The sequence below is a fragment of the Mus pahari genome, chromosome 21 (assembly GCF_900095145.1).
Source record: "Mus pahari chromosome 21, PAHARI_EIJ_v1.1, whole genome shotgun sequence".
NCBI classification, from domain to species: domain Eukaryota; kingdom Metazoa; phylum Chordata; class Mammalia; order Rodentia; family Muridae; genus Mus; species Mus pahari.
The window spans coordinates 4,660,191-4,680,177 of record NC_034610.1 but is presented as its reverse complement, the minus strand read 5'-3'; the positions used below and the strand labels follow the sequence as shown (position 1 = coordinate 4,680,177).

Genomic DNA, 19,987 nt, shown 5'->3' with positions numbered 1-19,987 from the left:
CACACACACACACACACACACAAGTCCGGCAAGGTAAGAGTCATTTTGCATCTCCCTGACTTCTTGCCTCATTACATCCCAAGTTCCCCCACCCCACCCCTGGTGCCCACACAGTGTGGTCATGGGGCAGTTGCTGGGGACTAACCACAGCTACCCTGGCCTGAGGAGTTTGGCTATTTCCAGCCTCAGAGATGAGTGGCAGAGGTGAATAAGAGCATCCATTTGAGCCAAGTTGACTTCCCAGCTTCCCCCGCTCCCCATGTCAGCTATGCCCCCCTCCAAACTCTGCTGGTCTCTGCTCCCTAGTCTGTCATGTTATGAATCTTGGTGGCCTTGCCTGTACGAACTCAGTGGCTTTGCTGATGGGTTGCTCTGTGGGATGGCATTCTACAGACTTGCCAGACGGGACTTTAGGCTGGGCTTGGTGCACACACAGATGCCAATCATCCAGGAGGGCTGTGGTCCATGAGAGAGTATCCTCAAGCATCTATCCGCAGACCCCTGTCCATGGAGCAGCCCACCCAGGGATGAGTTACTACAGTGGGACAGAGGAAGGACTCCAAGCCCAAAGGCTTTGGCTTTGTAGCCTTTAGTATGGCTGGCCATTCCTTCCCCCTAAGAGCTCCAAGAGCTATGTCTCCTTCACAGACACCCTGAGGTTCTTCCTCTATTTCAGAACTCCAAAGTCCTGGCCAAGAAAGAACTGGCTTATGTCCCAATCATTGGCTGGATGTGGTACTTTGTGGAAATGATCTTCTGCACGCGCAAGTGGGAGCAAGATAGGCAGACGGTTGCCAAGAGCCTGCTGCACCTCCGGGACTACCCAGAGAAGTATCTGGTACGTAGGCAAAAGAGCCGTGTGCTGTCTGGCTCCTGTGGAATTCTGTGTGGCTACCACACATAGGAGTCACTTTAGGACTGTTTTGTGGGTGACCACAGAACTGAGTGTGGCCTGGAATGACATATGACCTGAGGACACTTTGGGGGCTGACCTGGCGTCAAGTGTGACTATGAACTTCTTTGGCACTGTGGCCTCTGGTTGAGCCTGGGGTTGTGTGAGCGTGGGAGCCTCCTGTGTGACCATTATCTTTTGCTTTTCAGTTCCTGATCCACTGTGAGGGCACACGTTTCACAGAGAAGAAACACCAAATCAGTATGCAGGTGGCCCAAGCCAAGGGGCTGCCCAGCCTCAAGCACCACCTGCTGCCGCGCACCAAAGGCTTCGCCATCACTGTGAAGTGCTTGCGGGATGTTGGTAAGGATGCTGGCTAAACAGGGCATCTTTGAGGCTAGGTGGGACCTGGGACAAGAGGCAGGTTCTGGTCTCACTGGGCACCTCACAGTTCTGCATCTCAGTGAATACTTCCCTCTGCTGGTCAGTGGTGGCACTGCACTGTGAGTGCAGAAAGTGCAGGCTCCCTGGAGGACCCCTGAGATGGCCAGGCCATGGAGCTGCAGTCTTTGAGGCCATCTCTTGTTTGTCTGTTGCTGACAATCACCTGTAGATGATCTGACCTGTCCTCTATGGCATCTGACCCATGAGTCTGGAGTCTTAAGCCAGTGTAGATAAAAAGCAGGTAGCGGTGGCAGTGGTCAGTTGCCACTGGCATTCTGACATGGCTTCTTCTTCCATTTCCTCTTTAACCTTTCTCTTCCGTTTAAAACACGTTTCCTGTTTTCGTATGTAAGCCCTTTCTCTCATATCTCTTACTCCCTGGGTCTTCGGCTTCAAAGGAGGCTTGACTTTTTACCTGGGCTGGATGGGATCGGACACTGCTTCAAGTGTGAAGGCACCACAGAGCTTGGGCAGGCCTTCGTAGAGCTTCATGTGTTAGGCATGCCAAATAAAAATGCTTTGTCCTAGAGGAAGAGGTGGGCCAAGCTGGCCCTCTCTGTTGCCAGAGGCAGGTCAGATGTGGCTTCTGGCTCTGTGCTTCTGTAGCCTTGTCTTTATCTCTTGTGAGGGGGACGTTCTTAGCCCCCATGGACACCAAAGGCACCAACAGGTTAAATATCTTCTGGGCTTGTGCCCACTTTAGGCATCAGAGCCCACCAATGACAGGGACAGTGGTTGGGCCTTTAAAGACAGTGCCTCTAGACAGCCCTGCAAGCCAGCATGGGGACAGACCCCTTCCCACTGAGAAATATAGTGGACCTATAGACCTGTAGCGGGGTTAGGCATCAGGGGAAAGAAGCGAATGGTGACTTTATAACATTTGAATCCTTGTTCTTCATATTTCCAAGTGATCCAGGGATGGTTTACAATTTCTGTGACTCCCCCGCTACTTTTACTAACTAACTGCAGACGTGTAAAGCTGTCAGGCCAGGGTCAGGATCATATCATCGTTAGTACAGTGGGCTCTGCCTGCACATGTAACTGGCAGCTGTCACCTCAGCCCTGTGTGATGATGGCGTCGTAAGTCCACTCTCCAGAACACCTAGGTCTGGAAGATTGCATGATGCAGCTAAGCAAACTTCCCACTGCTGGGAAAAGGCGGCTGTGGGAGCCACACCCAGCCACACTGATTTCTGCCTTTCTCTGCTGCCATCTGTTTCCACCGTGTTTTTACACATTCTACCCACTTGCTTCTGTCATTAAATCACCCGTTCTTTGATCCAATAAGCATTTCTGTAGCCTGAGCTGGGTCCCAGGGCTCCCGCAGCAAGGTTGGATAGAATGTGGAATATGCCGACGAGATAACTTGGAATGTGCTTATAGGATAAGTTACTGTTGCAGGGGCTTTTAGGGCTCGCACTTGGGCTTTCATAATAAAGAAATAGAGACATCTGTATTAGAAGCCTGTTACCCTTTCTGCTGGGCGCAGTCTCCTGAGCTATCCATCCAGATTCCTTGCTCTGTTCCTCCCGCAGCTCCAGCCTCCAGCTCCTTATTCATCAAAAGCCATTCCTCCTTCCTGATACAAAAAGGTTTATTAGCATAGTGGGCGAAGTTCCACAGCTTACTCACTCTGAACCAATCAGCGGCAGGGTTACACCACACATTAGCATAGTGGGCGAGTTCTCACAGTTTACTCACTCTGAATCAATCAGCATCAGGGTTACACCACACATTAGCATAGTGGGCGAGGTCTCAAAGTTTACTTACTCTGAACCAATCAGCATCAGGGTTACACCCACACATTAGCATAGAAGGCAAGGTCTCAGTTTACTTTTAACCAATCATCTGCATAACTACACAATGTCAATCTTAGTGTTGCCTTTTGACCACGTGGAGGGTGTGCGGGGATAGGTTACCCCAAGGAGTTACCACTGAATAGGACTATTGGTCTCTACCTTTTCCCTCCAGGATTTAGCTGTAACACCTTGGCTTTGTGGCTGCTTCATTTTGGGAGGGTACAAAAATGCTCACAGAAAGGGTTACACTGGGCCTGCAGAGATGGCTTAGCAGATACCGTGCTTAATGCACTTGCGGAAGACTGGAATTCAGTTCTTACCGCGATCTGGTGGCTCACAACTGCCTGTAAATCCAGCAACAGGGGATGCAATGCTCTCTTCTGGTCTCGTGTGTACATACGCCCACATAGATATGCACCCACATTGTTACAAAACAAGTCTTTTATAAAAAAAAAAAAAAGAAAATGGTATTTGAGAACTTTATAAATGATGTTTATCATTTTTTTTCTTAAGATTTATTATATGTAAGTACACTGTAGCTGTCTGTCTTCAGACACTCCAGAAGAGGGCGCCAGATCTCGTTACGGATGGTTGTGAGCCACCATGTGGTTGCTGGAATTTGAACTCAGGACCTTCAGAAGAGCAGTCAGTGCTCTTAACTGCTGAGCCATCTCTCCAGCCCGATGGCTATCATTCTATAACAGACACATCCTTAGATGAACCTAGTTCATCTTCTACCCATATTTGTCCAAATATCGGTATTTGTGACTACAGTAGGCTCTGCCTACTAGAAATTCGCTTATTAGCGTTCTTATCAGTATTGGATTAACAGTCAGTCATGACTGCTTTAAAGCCCACATGACCACAGGAATTACTCTTGTTTCCATGACTCACTTACAGTTGGCTTTCTGATTACAAAAGATGATACATGTTCAATGTAGAGTGGGTGAACAATCTAGAAAAACCCAAGGAAGAGGTCTCTATCACGCATGTCACTGGTAGACGGGTTACGGCGTGTGTGTCTTCCAGTGTGTGTGTGACTACCAAGCAGAACCGGCCTCACCTGCTATATACTGCCTTGTTTGTCTTGTCTTATAGTCCCAGCTGTGTATGACTGTACACTCAATTTCAGAAACAATGAAAACCCAACACTGCTGGGAGTCTTAAATGGAAAGAAATATCACGCTGACTGCTACGTTAGGTAAGTTGGCTCTACTTCCTTCCTAGAAAAGGGAGGGCTTGTTTCTCAGTGCTAAAGGGCAAGGAGTCCAGCCTCCAGAAACACCTGCTTCCCATTGAACTTCTCTCCAGTTATTTATATTATGAACTCAGGAGGCACAGCACACTTACTGCACACCCTGGGGAGGATAGGATGCCTTCCCTTCCAGCTCCTTGGAATCTGTTAACTGGCTTGGCTCAGCTTGCCTCACTCCTCTCTTGGAGCTCTGGGCAGACAGAGCCCAGTACTCACTGTCAGTTTTCTTTGCCGACATGTTTCCTACAAAGATGAAGATGGATGTGCTCTTTGCAAAGACAAGCCAATTTTTTTCTTTCTTTTCTATTATTAATATTATTATTATTATTATTGCTTGCTTAATGGCTTCCACAATGCGACCCTTGATCTCCAGAATGTCACCAAAACTAGTGCAATGACAATGGGAAGATGTAGCAGACAGGAAGTCACAGGGCCATTTGCTCAACAAATCAGTGCACTAAAACCCAGTCTTTGTTGGGTCAGGTGGCGCGGGTTCCCTATGCCATAGTCATCTTGAAGGCTATCCAAGAGCCCCTGAGACATTCACATACAAACAGACAGATGGCACAGAGCTTTCTGGGTAAAGACCCCTTCAGATGCCAAATCCCAGTACACCGTGATAAAATCCCAACGGCTAAGCACTCTGTCACGTCACTCAAAATGTCTAAATCTACAAATGCATTTGTGGACTGACAGCCTGTGTCAACTCCCCGGAGCTGCTTCCAGCTTTTCCACAAAATGAGGAAGAAGCACCATCAGTTTTTTGTTTTTTTTTTTTTTTTTGTTTTTTTTTCCTTCTAATGACGCTGGCACAGGCTGCCATATTGCTCAATGTATGGCAGACACAAAGGCACCATTGCCACCCAAGAAGCTCCTCAAGACGACCTCCGTCCCCCTGCTCCCACTACCAGAGATAGAGTGGGTCCTTTCTCTCTGGAGTTCCTTTGACACTCAGCAGGATTCTCGTAGGGTGCAAGATCATTTGACATCCACAAGGGCTGGGAGGGGAGGAGGTTGGTAACTGTAGTTTTCTGGAGTATATGTGGGAACAGGAGTAGAGTACACAGCTAACTGTGATCCTTTCAAGTTCATCTATGAAGGCCAGCAAGCGTTCATGGCGACCAGGGAAGAGTCCTTATGGGGCCCAACACACCTGTTTGTATGTAGTAACCCACTTAATACAAATGGGACATTCTTCAGTAAATACTACAGTGCCATATAAAGAATTAGCACATCTAGGGCACTACTGTCCAGCACATGCTTAAAACTGCCTCAGCTCCAGCTGTCCACGTGCAGAGACACCTTCGCAAGGCCGTGCGAACTTTTTTGGTGAGCTTACTCGCAATCGGAAGCACAAAGAGCAAAGAGAAATGTCGATTTCGTGGAAACACGCAGGAACCGTAAAGGTCAAAGGGTACATTCAGAGAGGCTTCAGCGCCCTTACTAATAAGTTTCTGGGCACACTGAGGTGTGAAATATCTCCTGGGAAATTGTGACAAACAAGTTGTCCATGGACCAAAGCAGACATCCTCGAAACGTCATCTTTGAAGAGCCAGTAATCCGAGAGCATATGAAGAGGGGACTCTGAAAATTACTTCTCTCTGCTCAAGGTGGGCTCTTTGCTAATGGATAAGCCTCCCACCCTTGCCAGTCCAGCCTGACAGCCAGCCAGCCAGCCAATGAGCTCATTTCCTGGGCGGAGTAACTCAGAGGTCTCTATTCTGTCTTGATGCCCTTCTCACATGCCTGACCTTCCAGCATCTGCCTCAACGTGGCCGTGCCCCAGTTGAGGGCAAAGGAGCTGCGTGCAAGATGGTCCACCATTACTGTTGCTCCTTGATTGAAGAAAGTCCTCGTGTGTTGTCCCGCATGCATGGATTCTGCCCCTGTCACAAGGAACACGAGGCAGCACTGTCCTCTCAGGCGGAAGCAATGTTGGGTTTGGGGAGGTGGAAGAAGGAGAAAGGCAGATCCCCCACTCCTGACAGCATCTGTCACTGACTTGACCCTTCCTTGGTTCTGCTGGCCCATGGACTGCTCCCCTTTGCCTCCTCCACAGGGCTTACTTAGCCTGTAGCCAAAACTGTCACTTAGAAACTGGCCTGGTTGGTTCTCTCTCAGCTACTGCTCTCTGCTTTTTGCAGGAGGATCCCCATGGAGGACATCCCTGAGGATGAGGACAAATGCTCTGCCTGGCTACACAAGCTCTACCAGGAGAAGGTGGGTGCACCTGCGGGGTTTAGGGTTCAAGATGCCGTTCTCACGGGTGGGCACCGGGAGCCGGTTATTGGTGTCCCTAAGGAACAACATGTCAAGCACTGGAAGAACATAGCGGAATACATTGTCGGTGGCCTCACAGAAAGTAAAACCATCACGTGCGTGTAGTGGACCAACAGGAGATTAGTAATGGCTGTTCTGTGGGGTCCAAAGAAGAAGCAACAGCTGGCCAGATGGGTTTCAAGTGAGTAGGCATATTGCCATGCAGTAATCAAAAGGAGGGGAAAGACCAGCAGCAAGCATCCTCCATGGAGGAATCACCTGAATGACAGCCATGCCAGAGTTCTCAACGGAGCTCCCTGTTCATAGATGAGCTTCTGGCTTCCTCTTCCTGTCCACCTATCCAGGCATCTCTATTCCCCGGCATAAACATAGTCGTTCTGCTGGAAATGGTCCACTGACTGTCCACATGTTCTTAAGGGTGTCCACATTTTTATTTCTCTGAGCTGCTTACTATTTTCCTTCCACCCTGTCACAGAGTCAGGGCCAGCCATCCAGCACAGTTATGGAGGACAGTTGACATAAGCAAGCTCAATGAGACAAGGGGGAGAGAGAGAGAGAGAGAGAGCCTCCTTGTTCCCAGAATCCCCTTCACCCGGCACAGACAACATAGGACAGTCTACTGGTTACTGAAGTCAGCGGTCCCATAGTCCTGGGGTCTTCCCCATGCCTATCGCCCAGACGCATTTCCCCTATGGGAGGGCTCACTTCAATGACAGATGCGGTCTTGACTGTTCCTGAGTAAACTCCGTCACTTCAATTTGGTCCTGCAAGGTCCCCTTACCTTTCCTGGTCCAGCTCTCCAGCTCTCCCTGCTTGGCTTGGTTTTACACAGCCTCCTCCCTTCCCGAGATGTAAGCAGGATGCAAGGAGAACCTAATTATCATTGCCCCAACTTGACCTCATGGACATCGTCCCAAGCAAGGGCTGGCACTTCCTGTGAACAGTACCTTGCAGGCCCCTTGCTCTTTGTCATCCAGTCTCCGAAGACCACAGACAGGCTGATGGGAACCAGCGTGTTGAGAGGCCAGACGGACAGTGTATCCTTGGCTATGTGTGGGAGGAGCTTAATGATCTTTCAGCCCACCACACTGTCCTGCTATGCTTCCTCGGAGCCTAGGTACAGTGAGCACGACCAAGGATAGCCAGCCCCAAGCTGGAGCTCCTCAGTTGTGCCCACGGGAAGGATATGGCAGCTGTCTCTCTGTGTGACACTGGAGGAAGGGGACGCCAGCTGCCCTGACAGTCCCCAGCAGCTGCCCACACACTCCTTTCTGTAAGGGACCAGCAGGCACCCCCTGGAACCCTGCACCGTGTCTGAGGCTCTTTTCTCTGACCCTCAGGATGCCTTTCAGGACGAATACTACAGGACAGGGGTCTTCCCAGAGACTCCCTGGGTTCCCCCACGGCGGCTCTGGTCTCTGGTCAACTGGTTGTTCTGGGCGTCGCTGCTGCTCTACCCCTTTTTCCAGTTCCTTGTTAGCATGGTCAGCAGTGGTTCCTCGGTGACGCTGGCCAGCTTGGTCCTCATCTTCTGTATGGGTGAGTGCAGAGCCAGAGGCTCAACGCGAAGCTGGCATGCTTGGCGGGTACCAGATGTGTGTCAGGAGGTGCTCCTTGCAGGCTGAGTGGCACCCATGAGGGCCAGCCTCACAGTGCTGTCTGCGGTCTGGACATGCGCCTGGTGGAACCGCCAGTCCGTGTGGTGTGACATGGAGCTGGAGTCCCCTTGCTGTCCCCCCACCCCAAACAGATGGTGAGGCGATTCTTTAAACTCCTCTCAGGACTGGAGTCCTGCTTGCCCACCCTCTGCAGACAGCTCTGCTGGCTCTGCCTTCTAGAGGGAAACATGACATGGGTCTTGAGAGACCTAGTTGTTGGCTCTTTGCCTTGGAAGCAGACATGGGACCCTCCCTAAGGGACTCCTCCGCTGTAACCAGGTGACTAGGCAGAATGAGGAGGCTTAGAAAGTGCCTTCTTCATTCTCCACAAAGTTATTCACCTGGTGGCACCTGGGCGTGACATTCCCTTGGTACCTGAAGGCCAGGCCTGATTCTGAGGCTTATGGGAGCATGGGCAGCTTCAGCTTTTCCATGATTGAGAAAAAAATGGCGGCCGGGCGGTGGTGGCGCACGCCTTTAATCCCAGCACTGGGGAGGCAGAGGCAGGCGGATTTCTGAGTTCAAGGCCAGCCTGGTCTACAGAGTGAGTTCCAGGACAGCCAGGGCTATACAGAGGAAACCCTGTCTCGAAAAAAACCAAAAAAAAAAAAAAAAACAAAAAAAAAACAGAAAAAAATGGCACAGGCCAGGCCAGGCCAGGCCAGGTGACAGGTGTCCGTGTCCCGATCAGGCTGGCCATTTCTCTGAAACAAAGTACTGTGGTCTCTGGGCTGAAGTCGGAAGTGTCCCAGGACAGACTCCCATGTGGAGCCTGGGGCTAACAGTGTCTCTTAGTGACTACTGCAGTCTTAAGAATCAGGGCCACTAGATTCTCAACCTCCCTAATGCTGTGACCCTCATCTTGTAATACAGACCCTCATATTGTAGTGACCCCTAACCATAAAATTGTTTCCCTCGCTCCTTCATAATTGTGGTTTTGGTACTGTTATGAATTACAGTGTAAATATCTGAGTTTTCCAATGGTCTTAGTTGACCCTATGAAAGGGTCATTTGGGGTCATGACCCACAGGTTGAGAACCACTGCACCAGGTGCATCTTCTGAACCACTTTTTAAAAAAAAAAAAAAAAAAAAAAAAAAAAAATCAAAACTTGGTACCCTGTAAGCTCCTTGACACATTCAGCACACGAGCCAGTCTGTCTGCATCAGGACCACTAATTTTAGGTTCTGAACTGGATCCTGGGAAGGAGGAATCCCATCTCTGCTTTTACTAGCTGGCTGGCCCTCAAAGGAGGGCCATGTCCTCTGGGGCAGACAGCTATATTCCTTAAATAAGAGGGAAAGGGCTCTCGTAGGTGTGAAGTAAGTACCCAGGAGCCCAAGCACTCCACCTGGGGTGCTGTGGTCACTGAGAAATTGTCCCAGAAGTGACCTTGTGTCCTTGCTGACACGTTTGCACCCCGCCTCCGGTCCTACGTTTCCCCTGAACTGCACTGTTCCAGCACCCCTCTACTTCCTGAGGCCTCTGGACCAGAGTCCACATCTCTTACCGTTTCCTATTACGTCCCTTCTGCTGACGAGACACTCCACCCGAGGGCCGGAACTGGGTCAGGCCTTACATCTCAGCCTCTCCACAGGTGTCCCTCCAGACACCTCTTCATGTGCACAGGCTGGCCTCTGTGTCCTTGTCCACTGCATGGTCTTTCGTGGCAGCCTATATAGGGAACGTGATGCTACAGCTTTATGACATACACCATAATTTGGGGGCTGCATCTGCTCGCTTGCCCGCTGTACCATAAACAGCATCTGTAGGCTGTGTGTTCAGTGATTAAGAGGGCACACAAGAGGCTCAATGACCCTTACCTCCAGAGGTACTGCTTACAGGGTAGTTTCCAAACGAGCATCTGGTGGCTCCGTAAATTCCCAGATGGGTCCAGCACATTCTCTGACGGCCGAAGTTTCAGAGAGCAAGGGCTCCAGGGGCCAGCGATTTTTGCTCTCTGTGGCCAGTCCAACCAATGGTGGAGTTGTGTGGGTATTCAGTGCCTGCATCCTCACAAAGCCCCACCCCCCAGGCCATTGCCCCACAGTCTCAAAGAACCATTTTTGCCTTGGAAAGCGGTGCTGAAAGCAGAGAATTCTGGGAACTCTGTGGACAGGTGTGTGCTGCTTGTGCAACTCTGTTTCCCACATCCTCCTCCCCACAGAGCAGCCTGTTTCCCCTTCAGCTGCAGAGGAATGCCCAAAGCTGGGGTCAAATGGTCCCTCAGACTCACTTGCATTTTGGAGCCAACAGCCTCCTAGCGGCTCCTGTTGGCAGAGTGCTCCTGGGGTGTGTTGGGATTCTAACTGCTCGTCCCTGTTTCCTGCAGCCTCCATGGGAGTTCGATGGATGATTGGTGTGACAGAAATCGACAAGGGCTCTGCCTACGGCAACATCGACAACAAAAGGAAACAAACGGACTGATGTGGGAAAGTCACCTCCAAAGGGAACCGTGGGGGACCATTGGCCTCTGCTTAGCCTTTGTAGCAGGGCTCAGTGATGGAGACTGGGGCGCCCTTGCTGGGACAAACAGAAACCACAGCCCCTCTGGTCACAGAGTTTTGCCTCAGCACTGGATGGGAAATGAAGACGGTTTTAGACCTTTCCCCCTCCCCTCCTCCCTGTGTGATATAGTGGGTTTGATTATGTCTCTTTTCAGTTGCACACACGTGTGCGTGTGTGTGTGTGTGTGTGTGTGTGTGTGAGAGAGAGAGAGAGAGAGTGTGTGAGAAGAGTGGGTGTGTGGTTGCGTGTGCACTTGTGACCCTGTGACAGTAGGGTCTGTGAGGCTGCAGGGAAGGGCAGGGTTAGGGTGGAAGGGAAGGTGTTCCTGTCACCCCCGTGGTGCTGCGTCTTCTCTAACCCTCGATTGCCGGAGACGGAGTGAAAAGTGCTTTTGGGTAAGATGACTAAATTATGCCTCCAAATAAGAAAAAGAATTAAAGTGTTTGTCTGGGTTGTCTGTGGCAAGTGTTTACACAAATCCCAGATGTGGGCGGAGTGAAGACAAGGATGCTGGGAGACCAGCCGAGCGCTTCCTTGAGACACAGAGTCTAGTCTTGAAGGTCTTAAGCTTTGAAACAGAAAGTTATGAAAACATCAGAAACAGTCACAGGAGTGGGGTAGCCCTCGAAGCAAGGGCAGGGGCACTTTACAGAATGGCATCACACCCCTTTCCAGCTCTCCTGTGGTACCCAGGAGCCAGGTGCTACTCAAAACACATTCCATAGGTGAGCCCAATCTGGAGGCTCTGTTCTCCCACACACTGAGTTTTTGGTTGACTCCTGTTATAACACAAAGGGGTGTGTGTGTGTGTGTGTGTGTGTGCGCTCTTCTCAGCAGTCTTTGTAGAATAGCCTGTGGCAGACATTCGCAGACTAAGGGTGGTCAGCAGAGGCCAGATGCAAACAAAACAAGAAGAAAGAAGATAGCGACATTCTGAAAGGGATCAGTTACGAGACGGAGAAGCTCCAGCGCTTGGACAGATGTCCTTCTCCCGTGCAGCTACACACCGCCTGGTACAACCCCCTACTAGAAAAGCTGCCCATAGGGTCCACAAATGCACATCCTGTCCAGAGTCACTGCAGACTTAAATATCTGTGCACTATGACATCAAACCGCAGCCATACATAGTCATGTGTGTCTAGGACCTTGAAGAGCCAAGAGGTGACCTGAGGTCTAGAGCCCTCTCTGTTAAGGGACAGCACAGATGAGTCCGAGCTTACAGAAATCAGAACACCATGTTTTTGTGAGCCAGAGTCAAGAGCCCATGGAGGCTGAGTTCCCACAAGGTGCTGAGCCGGGTACATCTGCCCTGCCATGAGGCCCTGTAGGCCTTCCCTGGATCCTAAGGCCACTTTAGCTGGGACCTGAGCAAGCACAGCTTACCCTCACTGAACTCTGCAGCTTGGTCACCTAAGTATTCAATCTAGGCCATCCAGCCTACTGACCTCCATGGGCCTAACTGCCCATCTGTAAAATGGGAATGATATTCAGCCCTTGGATTGCTGCAAGGGTGTGGTGAGGCTCACCCTGAGAATGTAGGATCGTTGGATAAATCAGGTGAAGGAATGGAAGGTGGCTTCTGAGCTGTGACTTCTCAAAGTACCTGGCGAGAACCAGACAGTGGTACAACACTCACGTCTCTCTGGTTTTGACCTGGACTTTGGTGGCAGGTCATAGACATTTTAGGAAGACTGACTGACTAGGTAGTGGTGTTCTGAGTGGCCTTAGAACACAAAAGGGGGACAAGGGGCTTGAGGGGACCCTGGCAACCTGTGCCTCAAGCTGACTCCGTGCTGGCATGACCTGTCCCTGTCCCTAGCCTATTCCCTTGATGCAGAGTGGGGGAGTCTGCAGTGTCCTCCGAAAAAATCTTGGCAGGATGACCACAGGGAGAACTGAGGCTCACTGAGGGCCTACCCCGTTAGTTTTTCAGAAAGTCATTTTCTTTCCATATGCTAACACAGACCTGGAATACATCTTGACTCCTTCACTTCTAAATTGAGCAAAACCTGGGAAAGAGAAGAGGATGTTCAAAACGCTACAACATCTGCATCTTTCTTTATGCTCACTGGGGTCAAAGGGATAGATCACAATATTAATTCCAGTGGTAACTGTTCAGCTCAAACTGGTCACAGGCAGCTTCCAGTACCAGGAAGAGTGGGACAGAGTAGGCTCAACACAGGCTTCTGAGCTTGTCCATAAAGGCAGCGGATAGAGCTGGCCACTGGGTCCTCTGGAATAGACGAGGCACCACCAAAGCACTATGTATGTTCCGGACACCTGCCAGAATAAAAATTAAGCAGGGGCGTGAGAGGGGCTGGGGTGGGGGAGAGTGGCCCCTGGGCTTAGCAAGCCCCCTGCAGGACCAGGACAGTCTGGAGGAAGGCAGAGTGCTGTCGGGACTTGTAGCTGAGAGTTGGAGTTTGAAGGGGGAAAGATGGATGGCCCTGTGTCTGAGGCTGCCTCCTGGCCGTCTATTCTCCCCCACGGCACAGTGGGAAAGCACTTCCTAAGTTTAATGTCTCAAGTGGTCTGAAGACTGGAGAGCGAAGTAGAACAGATGGTGACGGGTTGGCACTGGCTGCCTCTCTGACACCTCAGGCTCAGTCACGACTTAGTGCACGGCACAGGCAAGGCTGAGCCATGGTGACAGGGGCTGCCAATCGTGGCCTCAGGACCCAGAGACTACTCTGAAAGGCCCCAGTGTCTACACAGAGGTGAGCGTGGCTCCCCTTTCAAGGTCTGTATGGTTTGCTGTCCCTGCAGACCCGCGGTGCTCAAATGGGATGTCCACCAGTGACAGCCAGGGCCTCTCAGACCTGTCTTTGCCTCTTCCAAACAATCACTTATGAGCTCAGGCAGCTGTGTGCACATTTGTTGTCGGGATTCTTCCTCATATAGGTAAACATCTAGTGTTTGAAGATGTCAGAAATTGCTACCCATAACAGGGCAATTTTCTAAAAAACGCTTTCCCAGACTTCGATGGAGACTGTTTCCTTTATTATTAGAATGAACGAGGCTCCAAACTGACCTTCAGAGTGTATAGCAGGCAGTGTATTAGCTGGCTTTGTAGACATAGTTCCTCTGTCTACAGACAAGTCAGGAAGGCAGGGGGCTCCATCAGCACAGAACCCCAGGTCTGCCTGGTGCCCACCAACACCTCACGTGCACTGCATAACCACGCCAGCCCTAACTGATCATGTCCTCAGCAGCATGCGCACACTGACTCTGCAAAAGTGTGTCCTCACTTAAAATTTAGCCAAAAGCTAAACCGTGCTTTGATCTACCCTGCGCCAGCCATGACAAGAGCCGTCAAAGGCCTGAGAGAATCACTGGACCATTGCAGGGTCCCAGACACCCAATGTTGCTCATGGCACTGGTTACCAACCAGCAAAGGGCCTGCTTCATGATATCTGACTAAAGTTATTATTTTGGTCAAGAACACAGCATACAAATATGCCACCTAAATAGCGTGCTTCTTTAGGAAGTCATGTGACGCTGGGAGAGCTACCGGGGCCCAAGGCTTCGTCAGGTGCCCCTCTGAGTACTGAATACACAAAGGGCACAAGCTTAGAAACCTAACCACAGAATGTCCATCATCTGAGCATTCTCCTTCCTAAAGCATCATGGGAAGTGCCTTAAGCAGGGTTAGGCTGAAATAACTGAGCTCTCGGTACAATGCCAAGCTCTTCTGCAGCGGAGGGATAACGGGGGACTAACTAGGTCCCCATCCTGCTGCTGCCTGGTCCTGGTTAGTACTGACACTGTGCATGGACTAAAGACATGCATCTGCTGCCTGCTTTCATCTTTCCAGCGTCTAGCAGCATCTCCTAGAGCTGTGTGAGGAAAGGTTTTCACCTGGCATGGCTTGCAATGGGTTAGAGCTTTAAGACAGTTATACCCCATAAGTCACAGGAGCCAGTTTTGAAAGTTCTGGAGTCTGCGCTGTACTCAACATTCAGGAGGTGAGGGGGGCGAGTACAGTGATGGCTCTTAAGTGGTGATTCCTTTAGACTTCCAAAATGAACCAAACCTGGCAGTCCCCAGTGGTGTTTGAGGGGCCATTCTACCCAAGGCCTTGCAGTAAGAAAAGCTAAGGACACAATCCAGTGGCTTAGTTAGGCTCTCTGGGCCAATACAAAGAATGCAGCAGCCCGCTGAGAACCCTGCAGGAGAGAAGCCCCAGGCTCAGGAAGGACTATCTAAATTCCCAGGTTGGTGCGGGCCTCCCATAGACATAGGCGTGGCTGACTGGTGCAGGAAGGAGAGAGCTAAGATGGGTATTTTTGGATTGCTTTGCCTGTCAAGGAGGAAAGGCCAGGATGAGGCCTTCAGGGCAGAGAGGTGCTGTGGGTGAGCAATGGTGGGTGTCTCCTGGCCAACAGCAATCACTCCCCAGGCATGGGGGTTACTAAGACTCAGTACAGGGGTGATCTTTAAGGGGAGGAAACACCTGGGGGGTGGGGAGGGAGGGTAGTGAAGAGGAGATGAACAGGACTTGCAGATTACTTTGTCACTACATTCTGGGAGGTCAAACAAGGGTGACTTGGTGTGGGGACTAGGCAGTGCCTGTGCTTAGATGGCCGGATGCACTTGCCAAGCACTTTATCAGACCAGGGTGCCCGGCTTCCATGTCGCACAGAGTGAAAGGACAGAGGATGCACTGCCTGTAACATGCCCTCTTATTCTTTATTGGACACAGTGGGTCGAGCGCAAATAAGTTAATGAAGTGTGCAGAAAACAGCTGGTAAAGGCACTGCCACCAAGAGACATGAGCTCATCACATGTTGGAAGGAAAGAACCAGTTCCTGCAAGGTGTCCCCTGACCCTCACACACTTGATGTGGCCCGTGTCCAGGTACCATGCATGTTCACACATTGCCATTTGCACTGCCTACTGCTCTACGACAGTCCTCTTGCCACACGGCAGGGCTGAGCAGGAGCCACCAAGACCACCAACCATTATCCCCTATGCAACTGCGGACGGCACCTTGCAGGCAGACTCTGGGGAGTGTAGGGACAGCAAAGAGCCTTGGTGTTTGTGCTACGACCCATTTCCTTACTGAGAAGTTACCCTTAGACATCAGCATTTTGTCTTCAGCGTCTTCTACCCTTACAATTTTCTGAAAGATAGGTAAATTAAACCTAAAGCATATGGAAGGAAAGCAACCATAAAGATCAGAAAAACAAGAGAAAATATTAATGAAACCAGAAGTTGACAAGATGGACAGACCTTTATCTAATAAAGAAAGAGAAGACTCGAGAGCCTGTGCAGGCAGCAGCCGTCTGGACATGGAGTATGACGGGCAGAGAGCAGACAACCGTCTGCCAGGAAGCCAGACGACTTGGTGAGGCTGAGTGGAGACCCTAACATCCATTAAAGTAAAATTCCGAACAGAGCTGCAGCACGTCCAGGGTAACTTCCAAACCACCCTCCACAGATGCTCAGCCCGAGGGCTACGTGAGGGAGTTGTACTGGGACCCAAAAGACGAGGAACAGCAACCTGGGCCATGTCTGAGGAAACACAGGAAGAGGAGATACCAGTTCACGGTAGGAGGGCGACCCTGCCCTTCCTACAGTGGGAGCCAGAACCACAGAAATGAGAGCCACAGAGCAAAGCCCTCTGCGCATCCGGAGGGAAAAGTCCTCCGACTGTCGTCAATGAACGCAGTGGTGTACAAAGGGGACTCACACGACTGCCAATTAGATTTTACCCTGGAAGGAGGGAAACTGCTCTTGCTCCGGGGCCACACATCTCGATAAATGGATGGCGCCTACAAAAGCAGCGACCACAACTTTTCAATGAACTCAGCAAGGCCACAGGATACAAGATTGAAACAAACAAACAAACAAAAAGATCACTGTATCCGTGTCTGTGTGCAATGAATGGCTGAATGTGAATGAAGATGTTATTTCCACTCACAGCACCAGGAAGAGATCCACAGAGGGCAAAGACATCTCTTCAGCAGAGAGAAAAACCTGGACCTCTGAATACTGTTGTATACAAAAATTAAAGAGCAAGAGGCCTATTTTAAGAGCTAAATAAACTGCTGGGTCAGTCTGTGGTTTCTTAGACATTCTACCACAAGCACAAGCCATCAAGAACAAGATGGTGAGTGGGCTTCTAAAAATACAAGCTTTTTTAGTTCTCATAGACGTGACAAAGTAAATAAAATACCAGTTAAGCCAGAAACTGGGGAAAGACATGTCCATGCTACAGATTAGCTGAAGGAGGTTTACTCAAGAGTATGCCAAAAAACAAAACTTGCAACTCCGCAAGATGACAAATAACCTCATTTTAAAATTGGCAAAATATTCAAATAGGCTTTTACTCCAAAAGGGAGAGAGTAGTGGGGCCAGCAAGACAGCTCAGCGGGTAAAGGGGTCTGCTGCCAAATCTTAGGACCAGAGTACAATGTCCCAGGACACACATGGTGGAAGGAGAATCAGCAACTTATCCTCTCTTGATCACATACGTGTTGCAACATGTGTATGCACTGATGTACATGTGTATGTGCACACACGGGTAATACATAGATATCCATCCATACATACATACATATGCAGACAAGACATATATGAATGACCATCGGGCACAGTGATTAAACTTCTCCATCAGACAAACAGGAATCAGAATTACAAGGAAGCTGGCTTCACTGTCACTAGCAAGCCTGTCAAAGAGAGTGGCAGCATGGGATGGAGACTCAGACGCCTCACAGCGCTGGAAGAACACATGACATGACGGTCACTTCAGAAAAATCTCAAAAGTTTCTGAAAACACGGGCTGACACACAGCCCTGCACACTTAGCTCCTAACAGACGTGAAAAGATCCACACAGACTCCTGTGTGTGCAAAGCAAATATGCCACCAGGGGGCAGTCTAGCACCCACCAACAAGTCCAGGGACAAAAGCACGTGGCACTTGTGTCCAGTGGAAGGGGAATTGGCAGTGAAAATAAAGATGTGGGGTCTTGTGCTCTTTCATGACAGCCTCAGAATCTACCAAGTGAGAGAGGTCAGAGACCGCCATCCTGCATAACTCGGGATGCGCACAGAAGCCAATCCCAGGCAGGGAGCACAGGCAGGGAACAGCTGGGCTACAGGAAGACAGGTGTGGACAGGTAGGGCAAATTCTCCTGTGGGCAACAGGCAGGCTCCAGGATTACACTGTGTGATAGCTCTACTGCTCCACGGCTCTGATAGAAGCACAGGTGTGAACCCTTTACATAATGTAAATTCACTTAAAAGACTATAAAAGAACATCTTAAATGAAGTCCTAACATCTGTATAGATCCTAACTGGTATTCTCAGGGTAGAAGAGACCAAGAACACTTGACAGTGACCTGGCCAGGGTTGGTTGCTGTCTGTCAGGAGCAAGCTCATGATCTAAAGAGACTTAGGGAATAAGGTCAAACACTAAAAACAACAACGGTAAAGAGAAACATCAATGACAACATCTGGCTGAGTCAGGTTTGAAACCATGCTCTGAAACCATGGTGGCCGGCTTATCAAGAGATGGTGGCACTGTTCCCCTTCCATACACCCACCAGCAACCAAAGCGCCAACCTTGTTGTAGGCAGCAACAGCCAAGCATGGCCGCCTTCTATCATCAAAGCTCCCTCATCTGTGTCATACCCGCCCACCCCACCCCCGTCAGCGAGCTGACCCTAGATCAGGTGTGCCCAACCTTAAACACGGCGATATGCTGCTATCCGCAAATGCCTTGGGCCACACTCAGAGCTATCCTGTGACACACCCAGCTCAGCGTCCCACTGGGCAAGCATGGTTGTACTGTTTCTACTGAGCGGAATCAAGTGCAGGGCAGAGAGGGGAAGGGCAGACCTCTGCATGCCCTCCTGCTCTTAAGCCGTGAGCCAGTAACAGACGATGACTTAGCTTTCCTAAAATAAACCATTTATTGAAAAAGAATCTTTTCTTTAGCTTCACTTACGAGCCTTTGCATAACAAACCTGCAGCTTTCGAACAAGGAGGCCCCACAGTCAGAGCCAACGAACAGGAGGCTGAAATACAGGTCCTGGACACCCGATAACACTACATGTTCTCCTGAACCCCAGAAGCTCAAAAACACTATGCTGATGTCACGGTTGGTTCTCAGTCACGCGAGGGTCGGAGGGGACAGAGGCAGTGGCCCGTGTACAGTAGTAATGGCACTTAACGTACGGCTCCTTTAACCTCGTCAGCACTGTCACTCAGCAGGCGACAGGAGCAGCAGAAGTGAGGCTTGTCACCCGTGTAGTCTTCAGTCCTGGGAGGTTAAGAAGGCCGCCTGCTGCAGTCTTTATGTAAATATTACATACAGTAGTGATCACGGGATTCTGTCCACACACTACTAGGCCACGGACTGGTTAGCGTCACTCTTCATCTGTGCAAACCTGTGAGGAAGCAAGAGAACGCTGAGCCCCCGCTGGCGCGAGCCCTTTCCTTTATCTGCCTGTGTCCGGATGCTTGGCCTCTGGCCCACAGGCAAGGCCGAGTGGGTCCCTGGCACCAGCCTGCAACACATGAGGGAACTCAGACCTACTGCATGTCTGCTATGGGGAAGGCTGAGCTGAACACAGGCCAGCTCCTTCAGGGCAATATATTTCATCTGTTTCAGAGCTAAGAGGCACTGTCCCTTCATCACCTGTCCCAGCCCACAAACGAGCCCATGTTCCACCCGCCCATCCTGTATCGGGGACTCCTGTGCAGGGTCCTTAGCTGCGTATCAGTGTTCTCATCCCCCTCCCCAACACTCCTAACGCTGCCCCAGCAACACTTGTGCCCGCTCTTTACTACAGCCCACGGTACTGCGGCAATCTCGACTGCCAGCCCTAAGCCACAAACACCCACCTAAAATCCCAGGCAAGTGTTTCGAACCAACCTTGATGAGCCTGCCAAAGGGATGGCCTAAGCCCAGGCAGCCTCAACCTGTGGTCCTTTGGTGCAACCTTCACATAACTCCAGGGGCCAGGAGGTGAGGAGCAACCTTCACATAACTCCAGGGGCCGGGAGGTGAGGAGCAACCTTCACAGAACTCCAGGGGCCGGGAGGTGAGGTGCAACCTTCACAGAACTCCAGGGGCCGGGAGGTGAGGAGCAACCTTCACAGAACTCCAGGGGCCAGGAGGTGAGGTGCAACCTTCACATAACTCC

The 19,987-nt window shown here is 50.5% G+C and overlaps 2 protein-coding genes across 5 annotated transcripts in view; one reads left to right on the top strand and one right to left on the bottom strand.

Annotated features, from left to right (window-relative positions):
• Positions 1–11,281, top strand: part of Agpat4 (1-acylglycerol-3-phosphate O-acyltransferase 4) — a 97,897-nt gene extending 86,616 nt beyond the window's left edge. For both annotated transcript variants that reach the window (XM_029533194.1, XM_021221478.2), the window contains exons 4-9: positions 677–838; positions 1,102–1,255; positions 4,234–4,336; positions 6,535–6,610; positions 8,011–8,209; positions 10,660–11,281. In XM_029533194.1, coding sequence (XP_029389054.1) covers positions 677–838; positions 1,102–1,255; positions 4,234–4,336; positions 6,535–6,610; positions 8,011–8,209; positions 10,660–10,754 — 789 coding nt within the window. In that variant the 3' untranslated portion in view covers positions 10,755–11,281. The remainder of the gene's footprint in view (positions 1–676; positions 839–1,101; positions 1,256–4,233; positions 4,337–6,534; positions 6,611–8,010; positions 8,210–10,659) is intronic.
• A 7,345-nt stretch (positions 11,282–18,626) lies between these two features.
• The window catches only part of Map3k4 (mitogen-activated protein kinase kinase kinase 4), an 89,465-nt gene continuing 88,104 nt past the window's right edge, over positions 18,627–19,987 (bottom strand). For 2 of the 3 annotated variants that reach the window (XM_021221175.2, XM_021221176.2), the window contains one exon: positions 18,731–19,228. In XM_021221175.2, the coding sequence (XP_021076834.1) occupies positions 19,208–19,228 (21 nt within the window). In that variant the 3' untranslated portion in view covers positions 18,731–19,207. Of the gene's footprint in view, positions 19,229–19,987 lie in introns of all 3 variants that reach the window. The other variant, XM_029532978.1, reaches the window with a different exon arrangement.